Source organism: Thalassophryne amazonica, chromosome 19 (genome assembly GCF_902500255.1).
Source record: "Thalassophryne amazonica chromosome 19, fThaAma1.1, whole genome shotgun sequence".
Classification (NCBI taxonomy): Eukaryota; Metazoa; Chordata; class Actinopteri; order Batrachoidiformes; family Batrachoididae; genus Thalassophryne; species Thalassophryne amazonica.
This window is the reverse complement of record NC_047121.1, coordinates 68141590-68165036: the sequence shown is the minus strand read 5'-3', so window position 1 is coordinate 68165036 and position 23447 is coordinate 68141590. Positions and strand designations below refer to the sequence as shown.

General features: G+C 41.6%; 1 protein-coding gene and 1 long non-coding RNA gene across 4 annotated transcripts in view; one reads left to right on the top strand and one right to left on the bottom strand.

Annotated features, from left to right (window-relative positions):
* Positions 1-311: 311 nt before the first annotated feature.
* Positions 312-11689, bottom strand: LOC117531810. Its single transcript, XR_004566739.1, has 3 exons — positions 11679-11689; positions 4004-4008; positions 312-441 (listed from the first exon to the last, which is right to left on the bottom strand). It is a non-coding gene; the product is annotated as an uncharacterized LOC117531810 (long non-coding RNA).
* The window catches only part of evla (Enah/Vasp-like a), an 85036-nt gene continuing 61925 nt past the window's right edge, over positions 337-23447 (top strand). The window contains exon 1 of one of the 3 annotated variants that reach the window (XM_034194957.1): positions 337-467. In XM_034194957.1, coding sequence (XP_034050848.1) covers positions 463-467 — 5 coding nt within the window. In that variant the 5' untranslated portion in view covers positions 337-462. Of the gene's footprint in view, positions 468-11515; positions 11914-23447 lie in introns of those variants that run through there. The other 2 variants (XM_034194956.1, XM_034194959.1) reach the window with 2 other exon arrangements.

The following is a 23447-nucleotide window of genomic DNA, read 5'->3' as shown; positions in this document are numbered from 1 at the left end:
TCGGTAAAAGTCATAGCCCTGCACGTCCGCGTCTTCTCCGCTGGTGGGCAGCAGTGAGCTCCTCCTCCTCCGCGCGCCGCTTCAGCGTTTCCCCAAAAATCTCTCCGCCTCACCAAAACACTCCGAATGGGAAGAAAATATGGCATGAGGGAGGCGGCGGCTGGCTACCCGAGGTCACCGTCTTATACCGAGCACGAACAGTGGCTGAACATGGACTTAAGGATACGCGGCGGCACGTTTGGGAAGAGACAACGGAGCACAAAGCGGACTCGTCTTCACGCTTAACGCGACGCGTTCGTAGAAGTATACTTCCCGACGCGAACGGGGGGGGTGGCTACACAAGGTGGAGGCCGGTGAGCCGTTTTGCTGCCTGAAACTGTAGCCTGTGTCCGGAGATAAAAGCGGACTACTGCTCACGTTGAACACCGGTGCCGGCATCACCTCCGGCTGAATCGAAAGAAAATGAGGTAAGCGACAGAACCGCCTTCTGCTTCAGCATTCAAATATTTATACTAAAGATCCCAAACAGGTCGTTATGTTTGCTTTATGTGTCACCATAAAGCTCCATCTGGAGGCCTCAGCCCCACGGACCCCATACGGCCTCGCAGGAGGCGAATTTTTTTTTTTTTCTTCCCCCCCCCCCCCTCATTGTCAGGACCGGGCCCGCCCATTTTATCAATGCAGGGTTTAATGTTGTCATGGAAACGACAGCATCATCTATACTTGCACTAAATGCTGGTTATGTGTAGTGCACGAGGCTGAGGGGGAAAATAACTAATGCAGTCACTCCCACAGGAGGAGGAGGTGGAGGTGGGTGTTTATTCTGGTGGTTGCCAGGCAGTTTATGACGGGACCCTCTCTCCTCCTCTCCCCTCCCCCTGCGCCTCACTCACACCTACATAGGGGCCTACTCCAAAACTGAGCCACATGTACCATCACCAGGAAATGTGGGTGTTTGTGTTCTGTGTTGGTATCTGGTCTCCACAAGTACTGGAGTCCAAATATCCTGCAGATCCGACACTCTTTGGTAGCCATCATGTTAGTGAATTAACATTATTTATGAATTTTTCTGTGTAGGCTCTCAGTTGTCCAGGTGGTTTCCATAGTAGAGAAGCTTGAATCTTCGACTGGACTGGGTTGCTTGATGCAAGGACTTTTCGCTTCAAATCGCAGAAGCTTCCTCATCTAAAATTCTTGCTCTGATGGTCTGACTTATGTCTTGACAATTGTAGAGAAGAATAAACAGAAGCCACAAAAGCTGGAGTTTTAAACCTAACCAGACCCCTCCTACCAAGAGGCAGACTGCTATAGGCTAGTGACTAAACAATAGCTCTAATTAGCACCTATTGTGCTCTAGTTAGCACCCTTCTAATGACAGGGCAGCTGTCCCTCCTAATGATGGGATGGACGCCTCTCCTGCCGGTTCCCTTGACGACTCTTTCCTGATGACGTGAATGACTCATTACCATGAACAAAAGACTGAAACTGCTTTGACCTGAGTACCACATTGTAAACAGGGGACAAAGCATGCCTGAAACCCGCCCCCCGGTTAAGGCTGGGTTTCAACTGTTTTACAAAGAATGCCTCCTTGACCCCTCTCTCAAACCATTTCATCTCTCTGGCTAAGATTTTAACTTCCTTGTTCTCAAACGTGTGGTTAGTGTCTTTAAGGTGGAGATGAACTGCAGACTGAGGTCCACTGGCGCCCTCTCTGCGGTGCTGGTATAGCCTCTTGTTTAAAGGTTGCTTAGTTTCACCTATGTAGTGTTCATTACAGTTTTCCTGACGTCTGATCTGATTATTCTTCTCTACAAGAGTCAAAACAGAAGTCAGACTACCAGAGCAAGAATTTTAGCTGAGGAAGCTTCTGCGATTTGAAGCAAAACATCCTCGTGTCAAGCAACCCAGTTCAGTCGAAGATTCAAGCTTCTCTACTGTTATTTATGAATGTGTTTATTTGTTCATTCCAATCTAGTTGTTAGTGATTTAACCTCAGCTGGAGATTTGTTTAGTCACTCATGCTGATCCTACTAATGAGTTAATGTTAGCTGAGAAATTGCTGAGTCACTTACGTTGATGTCGCTATTTTGTTGGTGAATTAATGTTAATTTGTTTATTCACTCATTCTGATGGTAAAGATAAAGATAAACTTTATTGATCTCACAGAGGAGAAATTCACGTTACGTCAGCTCTTAAAAAACACACAAGATGGGTGCAAGTAGAGGAAAATGTTCATCAAACAGCGTGTGCAAGGATAAGCAATAATAATAATACTTAGACATAAGAAATGAGGTAGAAATAGAATATATATATATATATATATATATATATATATATATATATATATATGAGGTCTCTTAGATAATAAACCGACCCTTTTATTTTTTTTTTTAACTATATGGATTTGAATGACGTGCGATTACACCAATCATGCTTGAACCCTCGTGCGCATGCGTGAGTTTTTTCACGCGTGTCGGTGACGTCATTTTCCTGTGGGCAGGCCTTGAGTGAGATGTGGTCCCGCCCTCTTGGCTGAATTCCTTTGTTTCACACGCTGCTCGAGACGGCGCGCGTTGCTTTATCAAAAATTTTTCTGGACCTGTGAGGAATATCCGAGTGGACACTATTCGAGAAATTAAGCTGGTTTTCTGTGAAAAGTTTAACGGCTGATGAGAGATTATGGGGTGTTTCTGTCGGTGTAAGGACTTCCCACGAAGCGGGACGTCGTGCAGCGCTTCCAGGCGCTGTCGTCGGCCTGTTTCGAGCTGATAACATCCTAATTTAAGGCTTAATTCACCCAGGACATCGTGAGAGAACAGAGAAGATTCAGAAGAGGCCGGCATGAGGAATTTATGCGGACATTCCACTGTTTAAGCACATTTTTTTAATGAAAGATGTACGCGCAAATTCGCCGAGTCGTTTCCGTGACGACTCGGCAAATCTGTGTGCGCCGCAACAGGAAAAACACCTCCGTGTTGAAAACCATTTGTAGAATTCAGGCGGCTTTTAATGGCTTTCAACAAGTGAGTAACTGAGAAATTGTTTAACAGCTTGGGCATGTTCCAACTTGCCCGTTAAGATTTCCAACGGAGGTGTTTTTCCTGCCGCGACCCCCCGCGGTCGGGTCCGGCCCGACATGCGACTCTGCCCGCACGTTCTTTCATTACAAAATGACCATTAACAATGGAATGTCCGAATAAACTCCTCATGCCGACTTCTTCTGAAAGTTCTCTGTTCTCTGACGACTTACTGTGTCAACAGAGCCTGAAATGTGGAAGTTTTCAACTTGAAACGGCGAGACGCTGCCGCCTCGAAGCGCAGATCGCCGTCAGGTGCCATGGACCGTCCTTAAAGCGACACTACCAGACCAAAATCTCTCATCAGCCGTTAAAATTTTTACCGAAAACCAGCTGAATTTATTGAATGGTGTCCACTCAGTTGTGCCTTACAGTTTTGAAAATTTTTTTATCAAACAAAGCAACAGTCTCTGAGCCATTCCTAAACAATGAAAAAAAAACGACGAGAGGGTGGACGACTCCTCGCTCAAAGACTGCCCACAGGCGAATGACGTAACCGACAGGCGTGAAAAAACTCTTGCATGCCCACGAGGGTTCAAGCATGTCTGATGTAATCACACGTGATTCAAATCCATATGGTTTTTGAAAAAATAATAAGGTCGGATACTTTTCTAATAGACCTCGTATATATACACACATATGCACACACATACCTATACACATATGCATATATATAAACGTGATTGGGATTGAAAAGGAGATAGGAGCATCTTCCTTACAATATGTGAAATGGAGTTTAGGTGTGATAAGGTGACATTAGTGCAGGGATTTGTAAACGAGTTGTTATTGCATGTGATTTGTGGACATATTATTGCATGTGGTTATTTTACAGAAATAGACATAGAAAACATTAATGGGTAACCATTAGAGATGGGTGTCAAACTGGTTCTTTTTGGTTATCGTTAAGAAATGATTCAGTCTACCACCATCCCTTATCGGTCCTTCAGAGCGGCCGTTGTTTTTGGGAGTGTTTGTTGGGAAGATTATTTCTCTATGTTGATTACAGACCCTGCAGCGGGTCTGTAATCAACCGTTTCTGCAGTGCACCTCTGCTTTGAAGCTTGAACCAATGAAACAGTGCTCCAACCCGTTACTTCATTGGTTCTTTGCTTCGATGCTCTGCCGAAGTGGCAACTCCGCTTCTTAACCCCTCTCAAAGCCATTAAAATATGTCAATCGTGAGTCACTTTTGTGCAGATTAAAGTCACTAACTGGGACTCCTGTCTTGTTGCGAGAAAGAAATGATACTCATCCTCCGTTCCGTTTTTACTGCTCCAAACGTTGTGCGGCTCTCTGCTTAGACAGAGTCCGGTCAAAATTAATAATTTCAAAGCTAATCGCCATTTAAATCAAATGACACCTCTTTCCGAATGTTGGAATACAAACATTAAACTGCAATCGATCATAAATTTTTTTTTCCTCCCAAAATGAGATGTCCTGCGCTGACTTGTAGCAGCCAGTTGAGCTCAGCTCAGAGGTATGGAGAGACAATAATGCCAAAATATCTGGAAAGGAAATGCTTTTGATAAAAACTATAGATTTTGTTTATTTTTATTTATGTCCAGAGATCAAGGATCCAGTGACCAATTTCATATTTATTTACTTTAAGACTCAATAAAATGTTGTTGACGTAGAAAACATGTAAAGCCTACTTTTAGTACACAGAAAATTCATAAGAGGTATTGATAAGGAATTGGATCGATAAGCAGAATCGATAATGGCATCGATATTGATAAAATCTTATCAGTACCCATCCCTAGTAACCATTGATGGTAAATTTGATTAGTAATTCAAGCCACTGCTAGTTAGTACTTAGCTAGCTTATGAGTTCCACAGCTGCCTGGTGTTAAACAGATTCAAGATGATGCCGCCGGAATATTTACATCTTTGTTACCACTGTCAAATTTGGTTTTGCGTGGCTGTGCACATTGGGTAAAAATTATACAGTAGTGTTCAGAATCATAGTAGTGCTATGTGACTAAAAAGATTCATCCAGGTTTTGAGTATATTTCTTATTGTTACATGGAAACAAGGTACCAGTAGATTCAGTAGATCAATCAATCAATCAATCAATTTTATTTATATAGCGCCAAATCACAACAAACAGTTGCCCCAAGGCGCTTTATATTGTAAGGCAAGGCCATACAATAATTACGTAAAAACCCCAACGGTCAAAACGACCCCCTGTGAGCAAGCACTTGGCGACAGTGGGAAGGTTCTCACAAATCCAACAAGACCAAGCATTCATGATATGCACACTCTTAAGGCTATGAAACTGGGCTATTAGTAAAAAAAAAAGTAGAAAAGGAGGTGTTCACAATAATAGTAGTGTGGCATTCAGTCAGTGAGTTCATCAGTTTTGTTGAACAAACAGGTGTGAATCAGGTGTCCCCTATTTAAGGATGAAGCCAGCACCTGTTGAACATGCTTTTCTCTTTGAAAGCCTGAGGAAAATGGGACGTTCAAGACATTGTTCAGAAGAACAGCATAGTTTGATTAAAAAGTTGATTGGAGAGGGGAAAACTTATACGCAGGTGCAAAAAATTATAGGCTGTTCATCTACAATGATCTCCAATGCTTTAAAATGGACCAAAAACAAAACAAAACAGAGATGCGTGGAAGAAAACGGAAAACAACCATCAAAATGGATAGAAGAATAACCAGAATGGCAAAGGTTCACCCATTGATCAGCTCCAGGATGATCAAAGACAGTCTGGAGTTACCTGTAAGTGCTGTGACAGAAGACGCCTGTGTGAAGCTAATTTGTTTGCAAGAATCCCCCACAAAGTCCCTCTGTTAAATAAAAGACATGTGCAGAAGAGGTTACAATTTGCCAAAGAACACATCAACTGGCCTAAAGAGAAATGGAGGAATATTTTGTGGACTGATGAGAGTAAAATTGTTCTTTTTGGGTCCAAGGGCCGCAGACAGTTTGTGAGACGACCCCCAAAACTCTGAATTCAAGCCACAGTTCACAGAGAAGACAGAGAAGCATGATGGTGCAAGCATCATGATATGGGCATGTTTCTCCTACTATGGTGTTGGGCCTATATATCGCATTCCAGGTATCATGGATCAGTTTGGATATGTCAGAATACTTGAAGAGGTCATGTTGCCTTATGCTGAAGAGGACATGCCCTTGAAATGGGTGTTTCAACAAGACAATGACCCCAAGCACACTAGTAAACCAGCAAAATCTTGGTTCCAAACCAACAAAATTAATGTCTCGCAGATGTGAAGAAATCATGAAAAACTGTGGTTATACAATGAAATACTAGTTTAGTGATTCACAGGATTGATAAAAAAAGCTGTTTGAACATAATAGTTTTGAGTTTGTAGCATCAACAGCAGATGCTACTATTATTGTGAACACCCACCTTTTCTACTTTTTTAACTAATAGCCCAATTTCATAGCCTTAAGAGTGTGCATATCATGAATGCTTGGTCTTGTTGGATTTGTGAGAATCTACTGAATCTCCTGGTACCTTGTTTCCCATGTAACAATAAGAAATATACTCAAAACCTGGATTAATCTTTTTAGTCACATAGCACTACTATGATTCTGAACATTACTGTACATTGACCATACAGTGAATGCATTATACAGTGACCTTCAGTTGTGGGGAAGCATCTTTGGAATTAAGGTCCAAATTGTGCATTCAGTGAATTCTTCTGATCCACATAGTTCTGAGATCTGTAACTAGCAGATTTTTGTGCTCTATTTCCAATACAAGTGGTGCTATCTGGTGATGCATTTGCCACTAGACCATAATTGAGTCTGATTGATCTTCATTATGACTTTGGCATATAATGACCATGTTTAAGGAGTATGTTTTTAGAAACTATGGCAGTAGACTGAAGCTGTGAGCAGAGAGGAAATAGACAAATAAGACTGATTGTCGCTCTTTCACCTGGGATTTCTTTCTGAATAGCTGCTGTGTTGGATTGGAAACCGTTTTGCTTCTGCATTTCGTATTCTGATCCAAATGATGCTCAGCTGTAACCTGCTAAAACACAGAGCCAGTAGCTCAACTATTTTACCATCTGGCAGTAAACATGAAAGCTGAATCTTCCAGTGCAGTTGGACAAACACACCGTTTCCTCTTTTCTGTAAAGTTGAGCTGTTTGTGTGTCCCGTGCTGTGTGTTTCTGCCAGAGGCAGATCTGTTCTTTGACTCCAGTCATCTCCATAAAACAACAAAAACATTGCTTTGTCAAAGAGACATCATTCAGGGCAAGAATTTGTGCAGCATCACTGCCTCCATTGTAGCATGTGTGTGAACGATGTCTTTGCATGTGAGCGGGGTTGTTATTTTTAGTCTGGTTGCATTAGTGTGACTGTACTGCTATGTTCTTGTCATCCTGATGGTTGTTGTTCAGTTTTTGTCGAGAGACGGAGTAAGAGAGCTAGAAAGCAGCACCTCTGTCCTGTACCGTCAATGCAGGATGGCTTGTGACGCACTTGCGGTGACTCATCAGAGGAACGGTAGATCGGCCGAGTGCAGCGAGTGGAAGGTAAAATGCTGAGTTGTGGGTCTTCCTGCAGAGTGCTGCATCATGTGAGCCACGGCATCCTCACGGCTCAGCTTTTTACTGACAAATCAAGACTAACATCCAGGCCTTTAATGAGTTCCTGCCTCAGTGTGGAGAATCCCAGCAGCAGGAGAAAGCCAAGGTGATGCCCACATTTCACCTGGCTGCAGCAGAAACATGGTCACTTTCGAACGTTGGGGATGTGCCAGTTGTCTCCCTGGGTGATTGCCATTCAGGACCCATGGCAGGTCCGTGGTGTGGTGGGTGTGGCAACACGTGGCACCAGCACATGGTCCCTGACCTAACCTGACTTAAATGGATAATGTGACAGATATAAGCTGGATGTCAGGAAGAAGCAGTTGAAACAGTTTAGTTAGTCAATAGAAAACTCAGCTGTTTAAGTTATTTATCACGGAAAATGCCAGGTTTTGAACATGGGTCATTCTGTGTCAATTCACCAAATACCCACTTTACAAACTCAGATTGGCTTGAAAAAATTCCAAGGGGAAGATATAATTCTTCAATGTGGCAAGTGTGACATTTCCCATATCAAGTGTCATTAGTTGTATTTTTTTAAGAAAACAACAAAGTACATTTTCGTGCATAGTTGTTTTTTAAGAGATCATTTTAAAATCGCAATATCAAGAAAACTACTTGAGTGAAGTCTTTCAGGTCCCCCCCCCCCAATATCAAATATCCTAACACTGACTGTGGACTCTGTTTCAGTTTAACATAGAATCCCTGGTCTTGAATTAAATATAAATAAATTAAAAAATCAATCAATAAATAAAATTGATTCAGTAGGTTTGAAAACCTGTACAAACCACAGTTAATATACCGTATTTGCCTGTTTGAACACTGTGGGCGTTCCGTGTGAAATTCTCCTTGAACAAGAAGAAGGGTCTTTATTGGCATTGTACATATATGCAACGAAATTTGTCCTCTGCATTTTACTCATCCTCATTACAGTTTGACACAATCCAACCACTAGGAGCAGTGAGCAGCCACAGTCCAGCACCTGGGGACCAATTCCAGATGTAGAGATGCTTCCTTGGTCAAGGGCAGAGAAAAAAGCAGACCCTAAGCAGCATGTTTTTGATTGTGTGAGGAAATCGGAGTACCTGTAGGAAACCCACGCAGAGACGAGAAGGACGGGAAGCGATCCCATGACCCTCTTGCTGTGAGGCACCAGTGCTAACCACTAAGCCACCGTGCCACCGGGGCTGGGTATTTGCATAATCTCAGCCAAATATTACCTTTGTCAGACCACCCATTTCAAAAATATGTCTGATTTCCTCTCAAATAAAGAATGAATTACCTGTCTGTGTCTGTTTTTTTGTTGTTGATGTTGTTTTTTGTTTTTTTGTTTTTTTCTCCTGTCATTTTGTCATGTGTTCCTTGTCAGCTGATTTCTGGAGCAGAAAAAAAAAACATAAGGTGACATGACGTACACAGTTGGTTTTCAGTATTAACCACACGGACAATAATTTACTTCACTCAATCACTCAATCAATCAATCAACATTTATTTATAAAGCGCTTTACAGCACCGACTGGTGTCCAAAGTGCTTAACATTAAAAACACAAATTTACAAAATAAAACACATATAAAATAAAATTTTAAAACAACACATAAAAAAAGAACATAAAAATAACAGAACATGTCACCTCCCCACTAAGTGTTAAAAGCCAGTTTAAATAAATAAGTCTTTAACTTAGATTTAAAAAGTGCTAGGTCAGGAATAGTACGTAACTCAAGAGGTAGCTCCTTCCACAGTCTGGGGCCAGCTACCGCGAAAGCATGATCACCCCAGCATTTATATCTTGACCTTGGAACATCTAAGTAAAGCTGGCCAGACGCCCTTAACGTCCTACTGTAGGTGCACAAAGTTAAAATTTCAGACAAGTAGGGAGGTGCAAGGCCATAAATAGCTTTAAAAACAAACATTAAAATTTTAAAATCAATTCTAAAACAAACTGGAAGCCAGTGGAGTAAGTATAGGATGGGCGCAATATGCTCACGTCTAGAAGTGTTTGTCAAAAGACGAGCAGCAGCATTCTGCACCAACTGGAGACGCGCAAGAGACGACTGATTAATGCCCGAATAAAGTGCATTACAATAATCAAGTCTGGAGCTGATGAAAGCATGAATGGCCGTCTCAAGATCACGTCTACTGAGAAAGTGCTTTATTTTAGCCAAGAGGCGAAGTTGGAAAAAACTAGCTTTGACAACAGAATTTATCTGTTGATCAAACCTCAAACAGCTGTCAAATATCACTCCCAAATTCTTGACAGCTGGTTTTACATAGTTAGCCAAAGCACCAAAATTTGGTGTTACCACATTTGGTATGCCAGTGCACTCAAACACCATGATCTCAGTTTTACCATCATTCAGGTAAAGGAAGTTACCTGACATTTTGCACAGTGTTTATATTAAACCAGAAAACTCTGGTATGACGTCATCACCAAACATGTCAAAACGCACAAGTCTTTCACAATAAGAGCACAGGACAAACGGATGACGTCATCACAAGTCAGACATGGAAGAGGAGAAAAACATTGTGAAAACTCTTTTTTTTTTTTTTTTTTTTGGCTTTTTACAATATGGTGGGGGTCACAGAATTAATTAGGCGAGTGTTTAATGAACTTTAATTAAAAAAAATAATTTTGGGTGGGAGTGAACCAACTTTCTTCAAAAAAGGAGTTGGGGAGATGCTCAGCCCTAGGCCCTCAGACGTACAAATACCCTACACCTTGTCATACAGAAGGTGCAGTATACTGTCTGAAATAAGGTGAAATGATTTGAGATATGACAGCTGGAAAATGAACAACCCTACAGCAATCTTCACCATGCACAGAAGTGACCCTGATCAAATTCCAGCTCCCCAGCCTCAGCATAACACCAACAACATGACCCTTCAATAAAATCAGTATTAACAAAATGCCATTCCATATAATAATTACATTACTATTATCTATACATCAAAGAACAACTTAACCAATGTAGGTCAATAAATCTAAAATAAATATGAGCATCACAAAACACGTTATCAATTAACAAACTACAGAAAACAGATTTATAGACTTTCATTACAACATTAATAAATTGGCACCTTTTATTGGACTTTCTATGCCTGAGAAAGAGCACTCAGCCATGAAAAGTAGAAAATAGTTGTTTTTTGTTTTAATTACGCACGCTTATACACATGCACTTGCACACACGAACAGCCAAAACTGAATGTGCACTGTAAAATAGTCAGAGAACACTCAAGAGTGTGGAATAAAAGTCATTATTTGCGACTGTCCCACAAAGTGCAAACACGTAGAGTGCTGAACAGCTATCGTCCAGAGATTATTTCTGCTCTTTACTCAAGGGCGTGGTCTTTCAGTTAGAGAGCATGATTTGTTAATTTTGCTTGTTTTCTAAGATGGATCATGTCCTCCTCATTCAGATCTTCTTGTTTTCGGGCAGTTGGCATCCATCTTAATGGTATATTTGCCTCCACCTATTGCTCTGGAATGTGGATCAGACAGTACCACCTTCAGATCAGTATACAGGCATATCCTGCCATGCGTGTAGATGCTGCCATCCTGTGGCCGTAGATAATAATACAGTATATTTTGACATAGAATCATTTCACATATAAGTCACAGGACCAGCCAAACAAGTAAAAAAACAAAACACGACTTATAGTCCAGAAAATACTGTATGAATATTGGGATTGGTGCATCTCTTGTAAAAGAATCCATGTGATAACTCCTGCAGACTATTGGTGCTTGTTGGAGGCAGGAATGCTGTTCTCGTTGGGTTTAAAGGTTTAAAGATGGCGCAAAGTCTATTTATAGCTTCATCCCAGTTGTTTGAATCATCTGTTTTGTTCTTTCTAGGCAGCCGTCTGCGTAAAAGGGTTTTTGTTTCCTATATAGGTTAACATGTAATTTCCATCCGGTGGAAAAGATTCCTTGGAGGCTGAGACGGCACTCCAGTCGTCTGAGTGCACTGATCTGACTGGTCTGTGCTGGTCACATGTTCTCTCTCACATTCCCTCACTCCTCTGCTCCCTCCTACTCCTCATCATCTCTCTCACCCACTCCTTCTTCCTCCCAGGCTTGCACCTCTGATCTGTAGATTTCCAGCGTAGATTGAACACTCGCAGAGGGGAAAGGTCGAGTCGCGGCGTCGGACAGCATGTGTGCGACACTGTGCTGTCAGGCTGACTCTTCCTTGTCTCCAGCGTAATCCCCTCTCTTACTCTTCCTCTCACGATCTTCTTCAGCGACATGTATTCCCTTGATGATTTCGGGTAAGGCGACATCACCTCTCGCTCTCGACTTGTGTGCGTTAGACGACCTTTGCTTTGGAGTGTGTGTAGTAACGATGTTTGTTCTCTAAAGTTTGGCTCAGGTTTCAGCTGCTTGACCACAAAATGATCTGTAACTCTTCCAGCAGCATATATAAGATTGTTTTTCTTTTGTTCGCTATGGTTCCAACTCTACATGCTGTTGAATAATGCAGCTGCCTTGTGCAGGAAAAAAGCGAAAGCCTCCTCTAGGAGTTGCTGACTTTCTCTCGTCTATCCTTCTCCTTCCCTGTCTGTCTTTTTGCCAGCTGTTTGCAGAGATGTGCAGTTGGTTTCTCTCAGCAATCTTTCATAGGTTCCTTTTTTTCTTCTCTGGGAAAAAGGAATGAGCTGCTGTCTGTCAGCTGCTCTCGTTTGTTCACAGAGTTGATCCCATCTGACTCATTGCGTGTGTGTGGGAAAGAAAGACTCTGGAAACAGGGACAGAGAGTGCTAATCTCTGAGTGAATGGGACTATCAAAAACCAGATGACAGCAGGTTTTTTTTTCTCCGTCATATGGCCTCGGCAAATTACTGTGGGACGTATTGATGGGTTGATGCTCAAATACAGATGTGGATCAGTTGGGCAGAACGGAACACAACAAATGTGTGCAGCCGCCAGGACCCAAGTACTTCCACACGTCCGTTATGATGACACTTATGTTAAACATGTAATCCACTAGATGTCACTGCAGACCCTGTTGAACGTTTCTGACAATGATACGTAAACATGAAAAAACAAGTTGTAATGTTTGTACCGCAGAAGAAACAAAAGTGTAGGCAGTGGTGTAGATCGAGGTAGTATGTGCACACATCAAATAAATAAATGTTTTGTCTCCGGTTGTCTTGCTTGAACTTTGGCTACAGTGCCCCCTTGATTTCCAGTGGTACTGCTCCATTTTTTCGTATTCTTAAGCTTTGAGAAAACGGGTACAAATACAGACAGAATTAATGCAGAGTGCAGACAAGACTGCGGTATTCTGTGGGGGTTCTGGAGCAACTTTTGGATTGGGTTGGAACTGAGGCAGATTCTCAGATGTACTGTTTAAAAACAAGTCCATATGTTGATGAAATTTAAATTCTTTGGTAATTGTCTTGTAAGAGGTGTATATTAGGTATTTGGACTTGACATTAGACAAATGTACTTGGTAAAATTCTGTGGTTTTTGTAGTGAGTACTAGAGCCCAGCTGATATTATCGGCTGATATATGCCCTTTTCAAAGTACGCACTATCGGCTGCAATTTTGCCAATAGAACACCGATAATTTCTCATAAACAGAACAGTTACTGAAATAATGTTTGTGTCGGCAATGTAAAATGTCTTTGCACGTTTGCCCAGTAGATGGAGCTCTGTCTCCATTCAACTGAGAGCTGCTTACACCCCTGCTTAAATGTGTTCATCACCAGCCCCTATAGTTCGCCATCACACTGCACTGATCGGCTGACAAAAGCATACAAGTAAGTTTATAAGGATGTACATCCTTATCCTGAACCTGTATCTAAGTTGCAGCAACAAGAGGTACAAGATCAGATGTATTTCACAACTCTTTTTAAGGATATGTAGTTGCTAATTTCACAAAGGTTTAATTCTTGATTGCATTTTTTTAACTTGAAAATTCTTCTGTGTTATAAAGTTGATCAATATGAGGACAAAGCTTCAGCTTTTAGCTCATATCTTTTTTGTTAAGGGTCCAAAAAAGAACATTTTATTCATTTAAAAAAATAAATAAATAATATCAGCTGATTTATTGGCTATCAGCAAATCAGCCTATTTATCGATTATCTGCATTTTTTTTTCATCCAAATATCGTTATTGGCATCGGCCTCAAAAGATCCATATCGGTCGGGCTCTAGTGAGTACCACAATCTTACACTACTTACAAAACTAAAAACCAACAACAGCATTTGGTGTTGGTGTAGTCACCAATTGACTGGTGTGGCCGCTTGGAAGGGCCTCAGGTCTTCACTTCCTGGTTGTCCATTCAGGCTGGCTGTTATTGTGAACACTGGACAATCTTTTATCTCATCTATGTGTCTGTCTGTGTCTCTCTCTCTCATTTCCATCACCACATGTTCTGATAATTCTGTGTTTTATTTTGTTCTTATGGCCAAAACAGATGGTCACCCCACTGAGTCTGATCTGCTTGTGGTTTCTTCCTATCATCCAGAATTGCCTGGACAGTTTTTCCTTACAAATGTCACCAGCTTGTTTGTTCAAGGCGTGAACAAACATTTAACATTGAGCATAGTAGCCAAGTGGTTAGTACACTTGGTTTCAGTGCGGAAGGTTCCTGGTTCGAATCCCACCCCTGCCACATTTCTCCATGTAATGTGGAGTTGCGTCAGGAAGGGCAGCTGGCGTAAAACCTGTGCTGATTCAACATGCAGATCCACCTTGGATTTGCTGTGGCGACCCCGAGTACAAACAAGACTCACTCTTTCTTACAGTATGTTTTTATTACCCTTGTCTTGCAGCAGTGGACAGGAAGAAGGAGTTGAACAGCAGAAAGTGAAGTAGAAGAAGTGCGTCATGGAAACAGATTTTACCAATTTCTTTTTTTAATGATCATCCAGTTTGTTTTCCCTGCTTAGACTATTGAAGAAGATATCCATTTGAGGTTGTGCATCAGTTGGCAGAGGGCCCCTGAATCCATTTAGATGGAATCAGAGGACTGTGTATTGATATAGTCTTGTTTCTGTGTAGGCTCTTAGTTGTCCAGGTGGTTTCCATAGTAGAGAAGCTTGAATCTTCGACTGGACTGGGTTGCTTAACGCAATGACGTTTTGCTTCAAATCGCAGAAGCTTCCTCAGCTAAAATTCTTGCTCTGGTGGTCTGACTTCTGTCTTGACTCTTGTCGAGAAGACGTCCTCGCGTCAAGCAACCCAGTCCAGTCGAAGATTCAAGCTTCTCTACTATTGATATAGTCATATCTATTACTTTAAAATTGATTTGTTATTGGTATTGTCAATTGTTTCACTCCTGGTATCTATGTATGACACTAGATCGTGAGTGCAGAGAAACACAAAGCTACTTTTCTGTATCAGTAACACATTCGACATAATACTGAAGTACAAAAGGACACATGGATTTTATGTGCAAGCTGGAAAGTGGATATATACATTTGCACAGAGGCAGTATGAATGAAACTGGATAATTTTCTATTACTGGCTAGATCTCGATCTGTAGTGACCTAAGGTGATGACTGGATACCTTTGAAGATCCTTGGGTACCACTGGAATGTCTTTGTATCAAGTGAGGGCTTACTTAGGGAGACTAAGATGAGTAACACTTGCATTATGAGGGAGTGTCACTTGTGATATTTTGGCCTTGTGGTGCTTTTACCCAAACATGATCCAGCACATACGTAGGTGCCTGAGCTTTGAAGGCCCCAAGTGGCTGGAGAACATAAAGGGGATGCCCACACTTCACTTGGCTGCAGCAGATAAATGGTCAATTTGAAGAAGAGGGGGTGGACCGGTTGTCTGACTGGGTGGTTGCCATCCAGGACACAAGTGGTGTCATAGATGTGGCAATCTTGATGGTTTTGTGTCTTTAAATGAAAAAGAATGATCACATACAGTACACACATTTACTGTGGATCAAATGAAACATTTGACTGTAGTGGGCTGAAATACGTGCTTCTGTACGTGCCACGCTAGTCATCATACTGTAGCGACATTTTGAACAGAGCGTGCTGCATACATGAGCTTCCTCTGTAGCTTTGTGCATCCACTGAAGTGTTTGTCTCCTAACGGAAGCCGTGTTTTCCTTTAAGCATCAGGGTGACTGGAGGAGAGCGGTGGTTCTGAGGAAGATGGGGTGATGTGGCAGTGATAATGAAAGAGTGAAGTGGGATTTGCTCACCATCTTGTATGTGGCCGTGACATTTAGCCTGGGGGCCAACTGGCTTTTATGTCATGAATAAATGATGTCATGTGGTTTTCACTCTGGAAATGCTTTGGTGGAAATTTGACATTAGATATTTGTGAGCACTGTTGCCTCATTGCAAGAAGGTTCCAGGTTTGATTTAGACCTGATCTTTCTGTGTGGAGTTTGCAGGTTGAGTTCCCCCGGGGGTTCTGGCTTCCCCCCACCTCCAAAGACATGCTGATTAGGTAAACTGAAAGCTTAAATTGATTGTAGCTGTGAATGTGTTTGTGTAGCTGTATGGCCTGTCCAGGATTAGGGTTAGGGTGTGTGTGCCTAGTGGTGGCTGGGATAGACTCCAACCACCCTGTGGCCCTTAATTGGAATAAGCAGGTTTAGAAAATGACTGAATGAATCAAATGAACACCATTTTTCATGGACTTTTCCTTTGAATGATGCCATTACAGCACAAAATATAATCCCTGGTTTAGTAGCATTTTTGGCGTGTCTATAATTCCGTTGATGTTAGAGCCTCTAAAATGTGCTAAGAAATCGATTAATGATTGTATTTTAGCAGAACATACCAACACTTCTACAAGGATAAATTGGGGGTGGGAGGAGGATCATTGTCTTGGTTTTCAGCGGCACTGTCTTTTTTTCCCCTCATTTTAAAGTGCCGGTAATTTAAAAACCTGGCCTATACTGTTGTTTTTCTGTCATCTGGATGTACTGCAGTGTCTTCATCACATTTCATGGCCGTCAGCTACATTTCTAGAGCTATTAAAGTCTAAAAATGTCTGAAATGCTGCTTTTGTTCCTACAAATTGAAATACAAAACGTACCATGAGTGAAATGATTTTAATTATTTTACTCGACTAAATTTTTGTCCTGAAGAGACAGAATCAGTGTTACAGTATAACAGGAAGAATTCTTGAACTAGTAAATAGTTCCACCCAGCTCTGGATCAAATTCTGCCCTGAATGACCTCCTGACCAAAATATTTTGGTCATATGCTATTTTGATTATATTGTCAAAATTTTGAGTGCCTAACTCTAGTAATGTAGTCATTAGTCAAAATATGATTTTGCTCTCACTGAACCCATGACCTAATTAAAATGCAAATCACTTCCCTGATTCTATGGTCTCCCACTCCTCCCACCCCTGAAACTACCCCGTGTGCCACCGTTGTAAATTTGGGCTCAATGGTGTTGGAGATTATGGGCCCTATCTTGATCATCTCTGGTGCATGATGCAGAGTAAGTGCATTTGGGACGTGTCCAATTCCATTTTACCGTAATTTCTGGACTATAAGCCGCAAATTTTTTTCACACACTTTGAACACTGTGGCTTTTACAATGATGCGGCTTTTTCATAAGTCCAAATACGTCAGTTGATGCTGTCAATTGATTTCCTTAAAGCTGCACTCCTCATGCGGTGTAAATTCACACACAGTGTACATGATCACAGGTAGGTGTTCGCCTGCTATGGTATTTGCTCCCTGGCGCACCTCCTCCGGACGTTTCGCCCCTTTGAACCCGGAACGTCTCCTGGTGGCGGGGCAGCGACTGGGACATCTCCCATGTGCACTGCTCATGCGGTGTAAATTCACACACAGTGTAAATATAAGGTCTTACCCATTCATTTTAGTGAATGGGTAAGAATTTTTGATACTGTTGACCATAAAATTTTATTACAGAGATTAGAGCATGCCATAGGTATTAAAGGCACTGCGCTGCGGTGGTTTGAATCATGTTTGTCTAATAGATTACAATTTGTTCATGTAAATGGGGAATCTTCTTCACAGACTAAAGTTAATTATGGAGTTCCACAAGGTTCTGTGCTAGGACCAATTTTATTCACTTTATACATGCTTCCCTTAGGCAGTATTATTAGACGGTATTGCTTAAATTTTCATTGTTACGCAGATGATACCCAGCTTTATCTATCCATGAAGCCAGAGGACACACACCAATTAGCTAAACTGCAGGATTGTCTTACAGACATAAAGACATGGATGACCTCTAATTTCCTGCTTTTAAACTCAGATAAAACTGAAGTTATTGTACTTGGCCCCACAAATCTTAGAAACATGGTGTCTAACCAGATCCTTACTCTGGATGGCATTACCCTGACCTCTAGTAATACTGTGAGAAATCTTGGAGTCATTTTTGATCAGGATATGTCATTCAAAGCGCATATTAAACAAATATGTAGGACTACTTTTTTGCATTTACGCAATATCTCTAAAATCAGAAAGGTCTTGTCTCAGAGTGATGCTGAAAAACTAATTCATGCATTTATTTCCTCTAGGCTGGACTATTGTAATTCATTATTATCAGGTTGTCCTAAAAGTTCCCTAAAAAGCCTTCAGTTAATTCAAAATGCTGCAGCTAGAGTACTGACGGGGGCTAGAAGGAGAGAGCATATCTCACCCATATTGGCCTCTCTTCATTGGCTTCCTGTTAATTCTAGAATAGAATTTAAAATTCTTCTTCTTACTTATAAGGTTTTGAATAATCAGGTCCCATCTTATCTTAGGGACCTCGTAGTACCATATCACCCCAATAGAGCGCTTCGCTCTCAGACTGCAGGCTTGTAGTTCCTAGGGTTTGTAAGAGTAGAATGGGAGGCAGAGCCTTCAGCTTTCAGGCTCCTCTCCTGTGGAACCAGCTCCCAATTCAGATCAGGGAGACAGACACCCTCTCTACTTTTAAGATTAGGCTTAAAACTTTCCTTTTTGCTAAAGCTTATAGTTAGGGCTGGATCAGGTGACCCTGAACCATCCCTTAGTTATGCTGCTATAGACGTAGACTGCTGGGGGGTTCCCATGATGCACTGTTTCTTTCTCTTTTTGCTCTGTATGCACCACTCTGCATTTAATCATTAGTGATCGATCTCTGCTCCCCTCCACAGCATGTCTTTTTCCTGGTTCTCTCCCTCAGCCCCAACCAGTCCCAGCGGAGGACTGCCCCTTCCTGGGCCTGGTTTTGCTGGAGGTTTCTTCCTGTTAAAGGGGGGTTTTTCCTTCCCACTGTGGCCGGGTGCTTGCTCACAGGGGGTCGTTTTGACCGTTGGGGTTTTACATAATTATTGTATGGCCTTGCCTTGCAATATAAAGTGCCTTGGGGCAACTGTTTGTTGTGATTTGGCGCTATATAAAAAAATTGATTGATTGATTGATTGAAGTCCCTCTCCGGCACTTTGCGCCGTCAGATCAGTTAGCGGAGCGGAGCCTTCTCCCCCCCCACCCTTCCCCACCGGTTCTCTGTCTTGGCGCAACAAGTCGAAAAAGTCAGCGCCTCATGAAGAGATTATTTACAGGGGAAGCAGTCATACTCTACAGCTCCATGACATGAACCAATATCTCCTTCAGATTACACAGGCAGTGTTTTCCGCGTAGTCTTTGGGCCATACAGATTTTTGGTACCAGTCTCAAATTATACTGTTTTGTTATCCTTCTGATGAGTCAAATAATGTGATATACTTATCAACACGACCTGGCTATAGCTACCACTTTGGGAAGGTTATACATTTTTGTGAAGACTATGGTATACACACACTGGATTGTAAGTATTGTTTTGCCCCCTTAGGTGGGACAGATTGGGACAGAATTTGCTGCAGGCTCGTGAACTAGGCCTACTGCAGTTAGTATTTCTGTAAATTAATCCATAAACACCGCTACATATTTAGTTGTAAAATATTATTTGCTTATAGATGCATGTGAGGATCAATGAACATCCTGTTTTGAGTCATGTTGGCATCTTTTAACATGCACTGTAAAATTTTTTAAACCACATTTGGACACAAAGACAATTGCTACTGGTCCTGGGTGTTAAAATAAATGTAGCAATGACACTTGCGTTGCACTGCACGCACTCTTAGTGCCCATCCCTGTTACCATTTTGTGTTGGATCTAATAACCGGTAGATTTTTGTTTGTTTTGTTTGTTGTTGTTTGACGTATATCCAATTTGCAAATTGGCTTTTAGGGCAGGTTTTTGACGTGACGTCCAAAGTTTTGGACCGTGAAGATCTCTGTACACTGAAAAAACTGACTCATTGGATTGGGTTTCCATCTAATAATTTATATGTAGTCCCAACTAAATTAAATTAAATGATCTTGCATGGATGTGCTTTATTTGTGTTGGGGCTACATTTTCAATTTATTTTCATTTATATAGCACCAAATCACAACAAAGTTGCCTCAAGGTGCTTCACACAAGTAAGGTCTAACCTTACCAACCCCCAGAGCAAACACACAGGCAACAGTGGTTAAAGAAAAACTCCCTCTGATGATTGAGGAAGAAACCTCAAGCAGACCAGACTTAAAGGGGTGACCCTCTGCTTGGGCAATGCTGTTGACACAATCGACAAAACAATTTACAAAACGAATATACAGGAAATTTTGCTGGTGCACAGGACGGGAGGGTTGCAGAAGTAGACACCACACCAATCTCTGGATGGAGCCGCACCTCAAACAGAGAGAAAAAACAGAATCAGGCAGTGGAAAGACAACAAATACAGTATAATTTGTCAGCAATACTAGGCAATACTAATGTGATCGCTGGCCACTAGCCCTAAGCTTCACTGAAAGATCCACACTTTTGATAAAGTTGAGGCCGTGGCACGCTCTGTTTACTAATAAAATAAATTTAAAAGTGTAAAAAGCACAGTAAGATACTATGCCAGTGTGCAAGCCATACGAAAGGGAAAATAAGTGCGTCTTAAGTCTGGACCTGAAAGTCTGAACAGAATCTGACTATTTTATCGATGCAGGGAGATCATTCTACAGAACAGGGGAATGATAAGAGAAAGATCTGTGACCCACAGACTTTTTATTCACCCTAGAGACATAAAGTAGTCCTGCACCTTGAGAACGCAAAGCCTGGGCCGGTACATAGGGTTTAATTAGGTCAGCTAAGTAGGGAGGTGCCAGTCCTTGAACAATTTTATAGGTTAGTAGCAAAACCTTAAAATCTGATCTCACAGGGACAGGAAGTCAGTGAAGAGACATATATTTATATCTCTTATATATACATATATTTATTAGATGAAATCCTACACATAATTGAATTGAGTTCATCTAATGAGTCTTTTTTTTTTTTTTTTGTGTGTGTATTTCGCTGGTGTTGATCGTGCATTCTGGTACATTTGGATGAGACTCTGAATATGGTCCCTCCAGATAACAATCAAACAGATGGCTTCTAAAGTGACTCCTACTGAGTTCAGTTCAAGTACAGATTCAGAATTATTATTATTATTATTGAGAATCGGTTTGTCACTTTGTCTGACCAACATTAATGGACTTTGTACTTGCGTGTCCTGAACGAGAGAGTGCATCCTGATCAGTGGCACACCACAGCGTGGACTACTGTTTGTTAATCCTGAGGGGGCTGTCAGACACGTGCTACTCTTGGATGGGGGGTGGTAGCTGGTTGAGTCAGATATGAGGTAATCTCCCCTGGGTTATCAGTATGATCACACACACACACATCTGCTATGCAGTCAGACAGCAGACTGGTCAGTGACTTCATCTCTGCCAGGCTGTCCGTCACTCATCTTTTTGTTTCTGGATGGATCACCTGGCTCACAGCGGATGCAGCAGCAGTGCACCAGGACTTTTTAAAATTGGAATTCTTGTCGTATTCCTGTTCTGGAGTGTTTGCACAGTTATCGCTGTTCCTAAATTATGTTTCAGGAGGATTAAGCTGCTTTTGGCCTGTTAGACTTTTTGATGCTTTCATAAATGTCCATTAAAGGCGTTGGAGAAGAACACGAGGGCGTTTGTGTCATAGCCCCCTGCCACCGCCGCTGCCGTTTCCCATTTTGCCAAAATGGATGTACATCGGATTCAGGTGCTGCGTTACTGTCTCCCTCAGAGTGTCAGCGACTCGGGCTTGTTTTACAGCCACATCGCTGCCAGGTCTGTAACTACACTTTGCAGGATGCTGTGTGCGCACATCAGTGCACTCAGGCCTGCTTACAGCAGTGTTGAGTGTATGTATGGTGACTAGTCAATAGTGGAACAGATTGATTAATTCATGTCCTGAGGGGTACAAATTTAACTATTCGCAGGTTAATTTCAATACAAAATGCAGCTGTGTTTCTTTTCAGGTTTTAAAATGCAAGATTTTACTATTCTGTTTTTGTGATCCTAAATAGTTGTTGGTTGTGCAACAGAAAAATGATCATCGGGTTGTCTAATCAGAAAAATATGAATTGCATCCCCCTTTGCATTCCAGCCACAAAGCACTGAACTCATTTATTGTGATTGAAATTTGGGTTGTTGTATTTGCTCAGAAATGTTCAGGTGTGTGATAACTTGGTACTGCAGATGGTGTTGATCTGTGATAATCTTTCCCTGTTGTCTTTTAATCAAAGCTAAAATACTAATCTGTGATCTTAATCTTGTCTCCACAAACTGTAATTTGGTTGCAGGATTGAGGTTAAAGCTATTTGCTTCTCATGTCTATGGATAATATGATTTGGCATGAAAATGTAATATATGGAGTGTTTTTTTTTTGTGCATGAGTAAAAACATATTTTCTGCAAGTGTTTTTTGATCAGTTTCAGATTTTTGATTCAAGCTCCTTAATTGTGGGGATTTGTTTATGTCAGTCTGCAAATAAGATATTCCTTGAATGTCACACAAAAAGCAGTTTGATGAGGTTTCAGGTGTGCATGTGTTTAAATTAATGACTGTATCAAGGGAGACTAAGATGACGGGCATCGTTTACACTGTAAGGAAGCATCAGCTTGGATGTTTTGGTCGTTTGGTGCGGTCCTCTGTGCACGATCTTGTTTTTTCAGGTTTCTCAGGTTGTCTGCCTGAGTGGTTGCCATCCAGGACTCGAGGTGGTTCTGTGGAGTCATGGATGTGGTGAAGCACATTCTGGGAGCATGTCCCCAGAATTGATTTAATTTATAATCTTAATCATAGCTGCAGCTGTATAGTTATAAGTTTAGATTCTGAAGGTTTAAACTTTTGGACATTTTTCTCCTCTTTCTCCTGCCTGATCACATCTTTTCAGGTGGATTCAGTGCACTGCAGTTACTGTAGCCTTTGTTGTAAACTCACAGCAGCCCCACATAGAGTGTCTCACATGTTTAATTCACTCAAGTCCTGACCACAGCACGGCTTCTGGCTACAACGGCAGCCATTCACTACTAGACGACTGCTCATCTCTCGCTCTTCTCCGATGGGAGGAGAAAGGATGGAAGAAAGAGACGGAGGGAGTGAAATTTGGTCACTGCTGTAGGATTATATACATGTTGTCTTGTTATTGTGAGTGAGATGATCACAATAACAACCTGTTTGTGCATCGCGTGCCGTCTATAGTCACTTTGTGCCTAAATTAGGTTGAAATTATATTTTTAATATTGATCATTTATACAGTAAATATACAGCAGGAGGTGAAACCTGTAGCATTTTACGAATGCGTAAGACCTCAAGAAACTGGGGCCAGTCCACTTTTTACGACCTGAATTAGATTAAAATATTATTAGCAGTGAGACCTCTGAGTGTTCTACTCATCTTGAAGAACTGTGCTGTTTCATAGCGGTTTGTTTTTGCCTCAAACTGCTGTAGAGGAAACACATGGTACCATTATGGCATCAGTAGTAGAGCTCT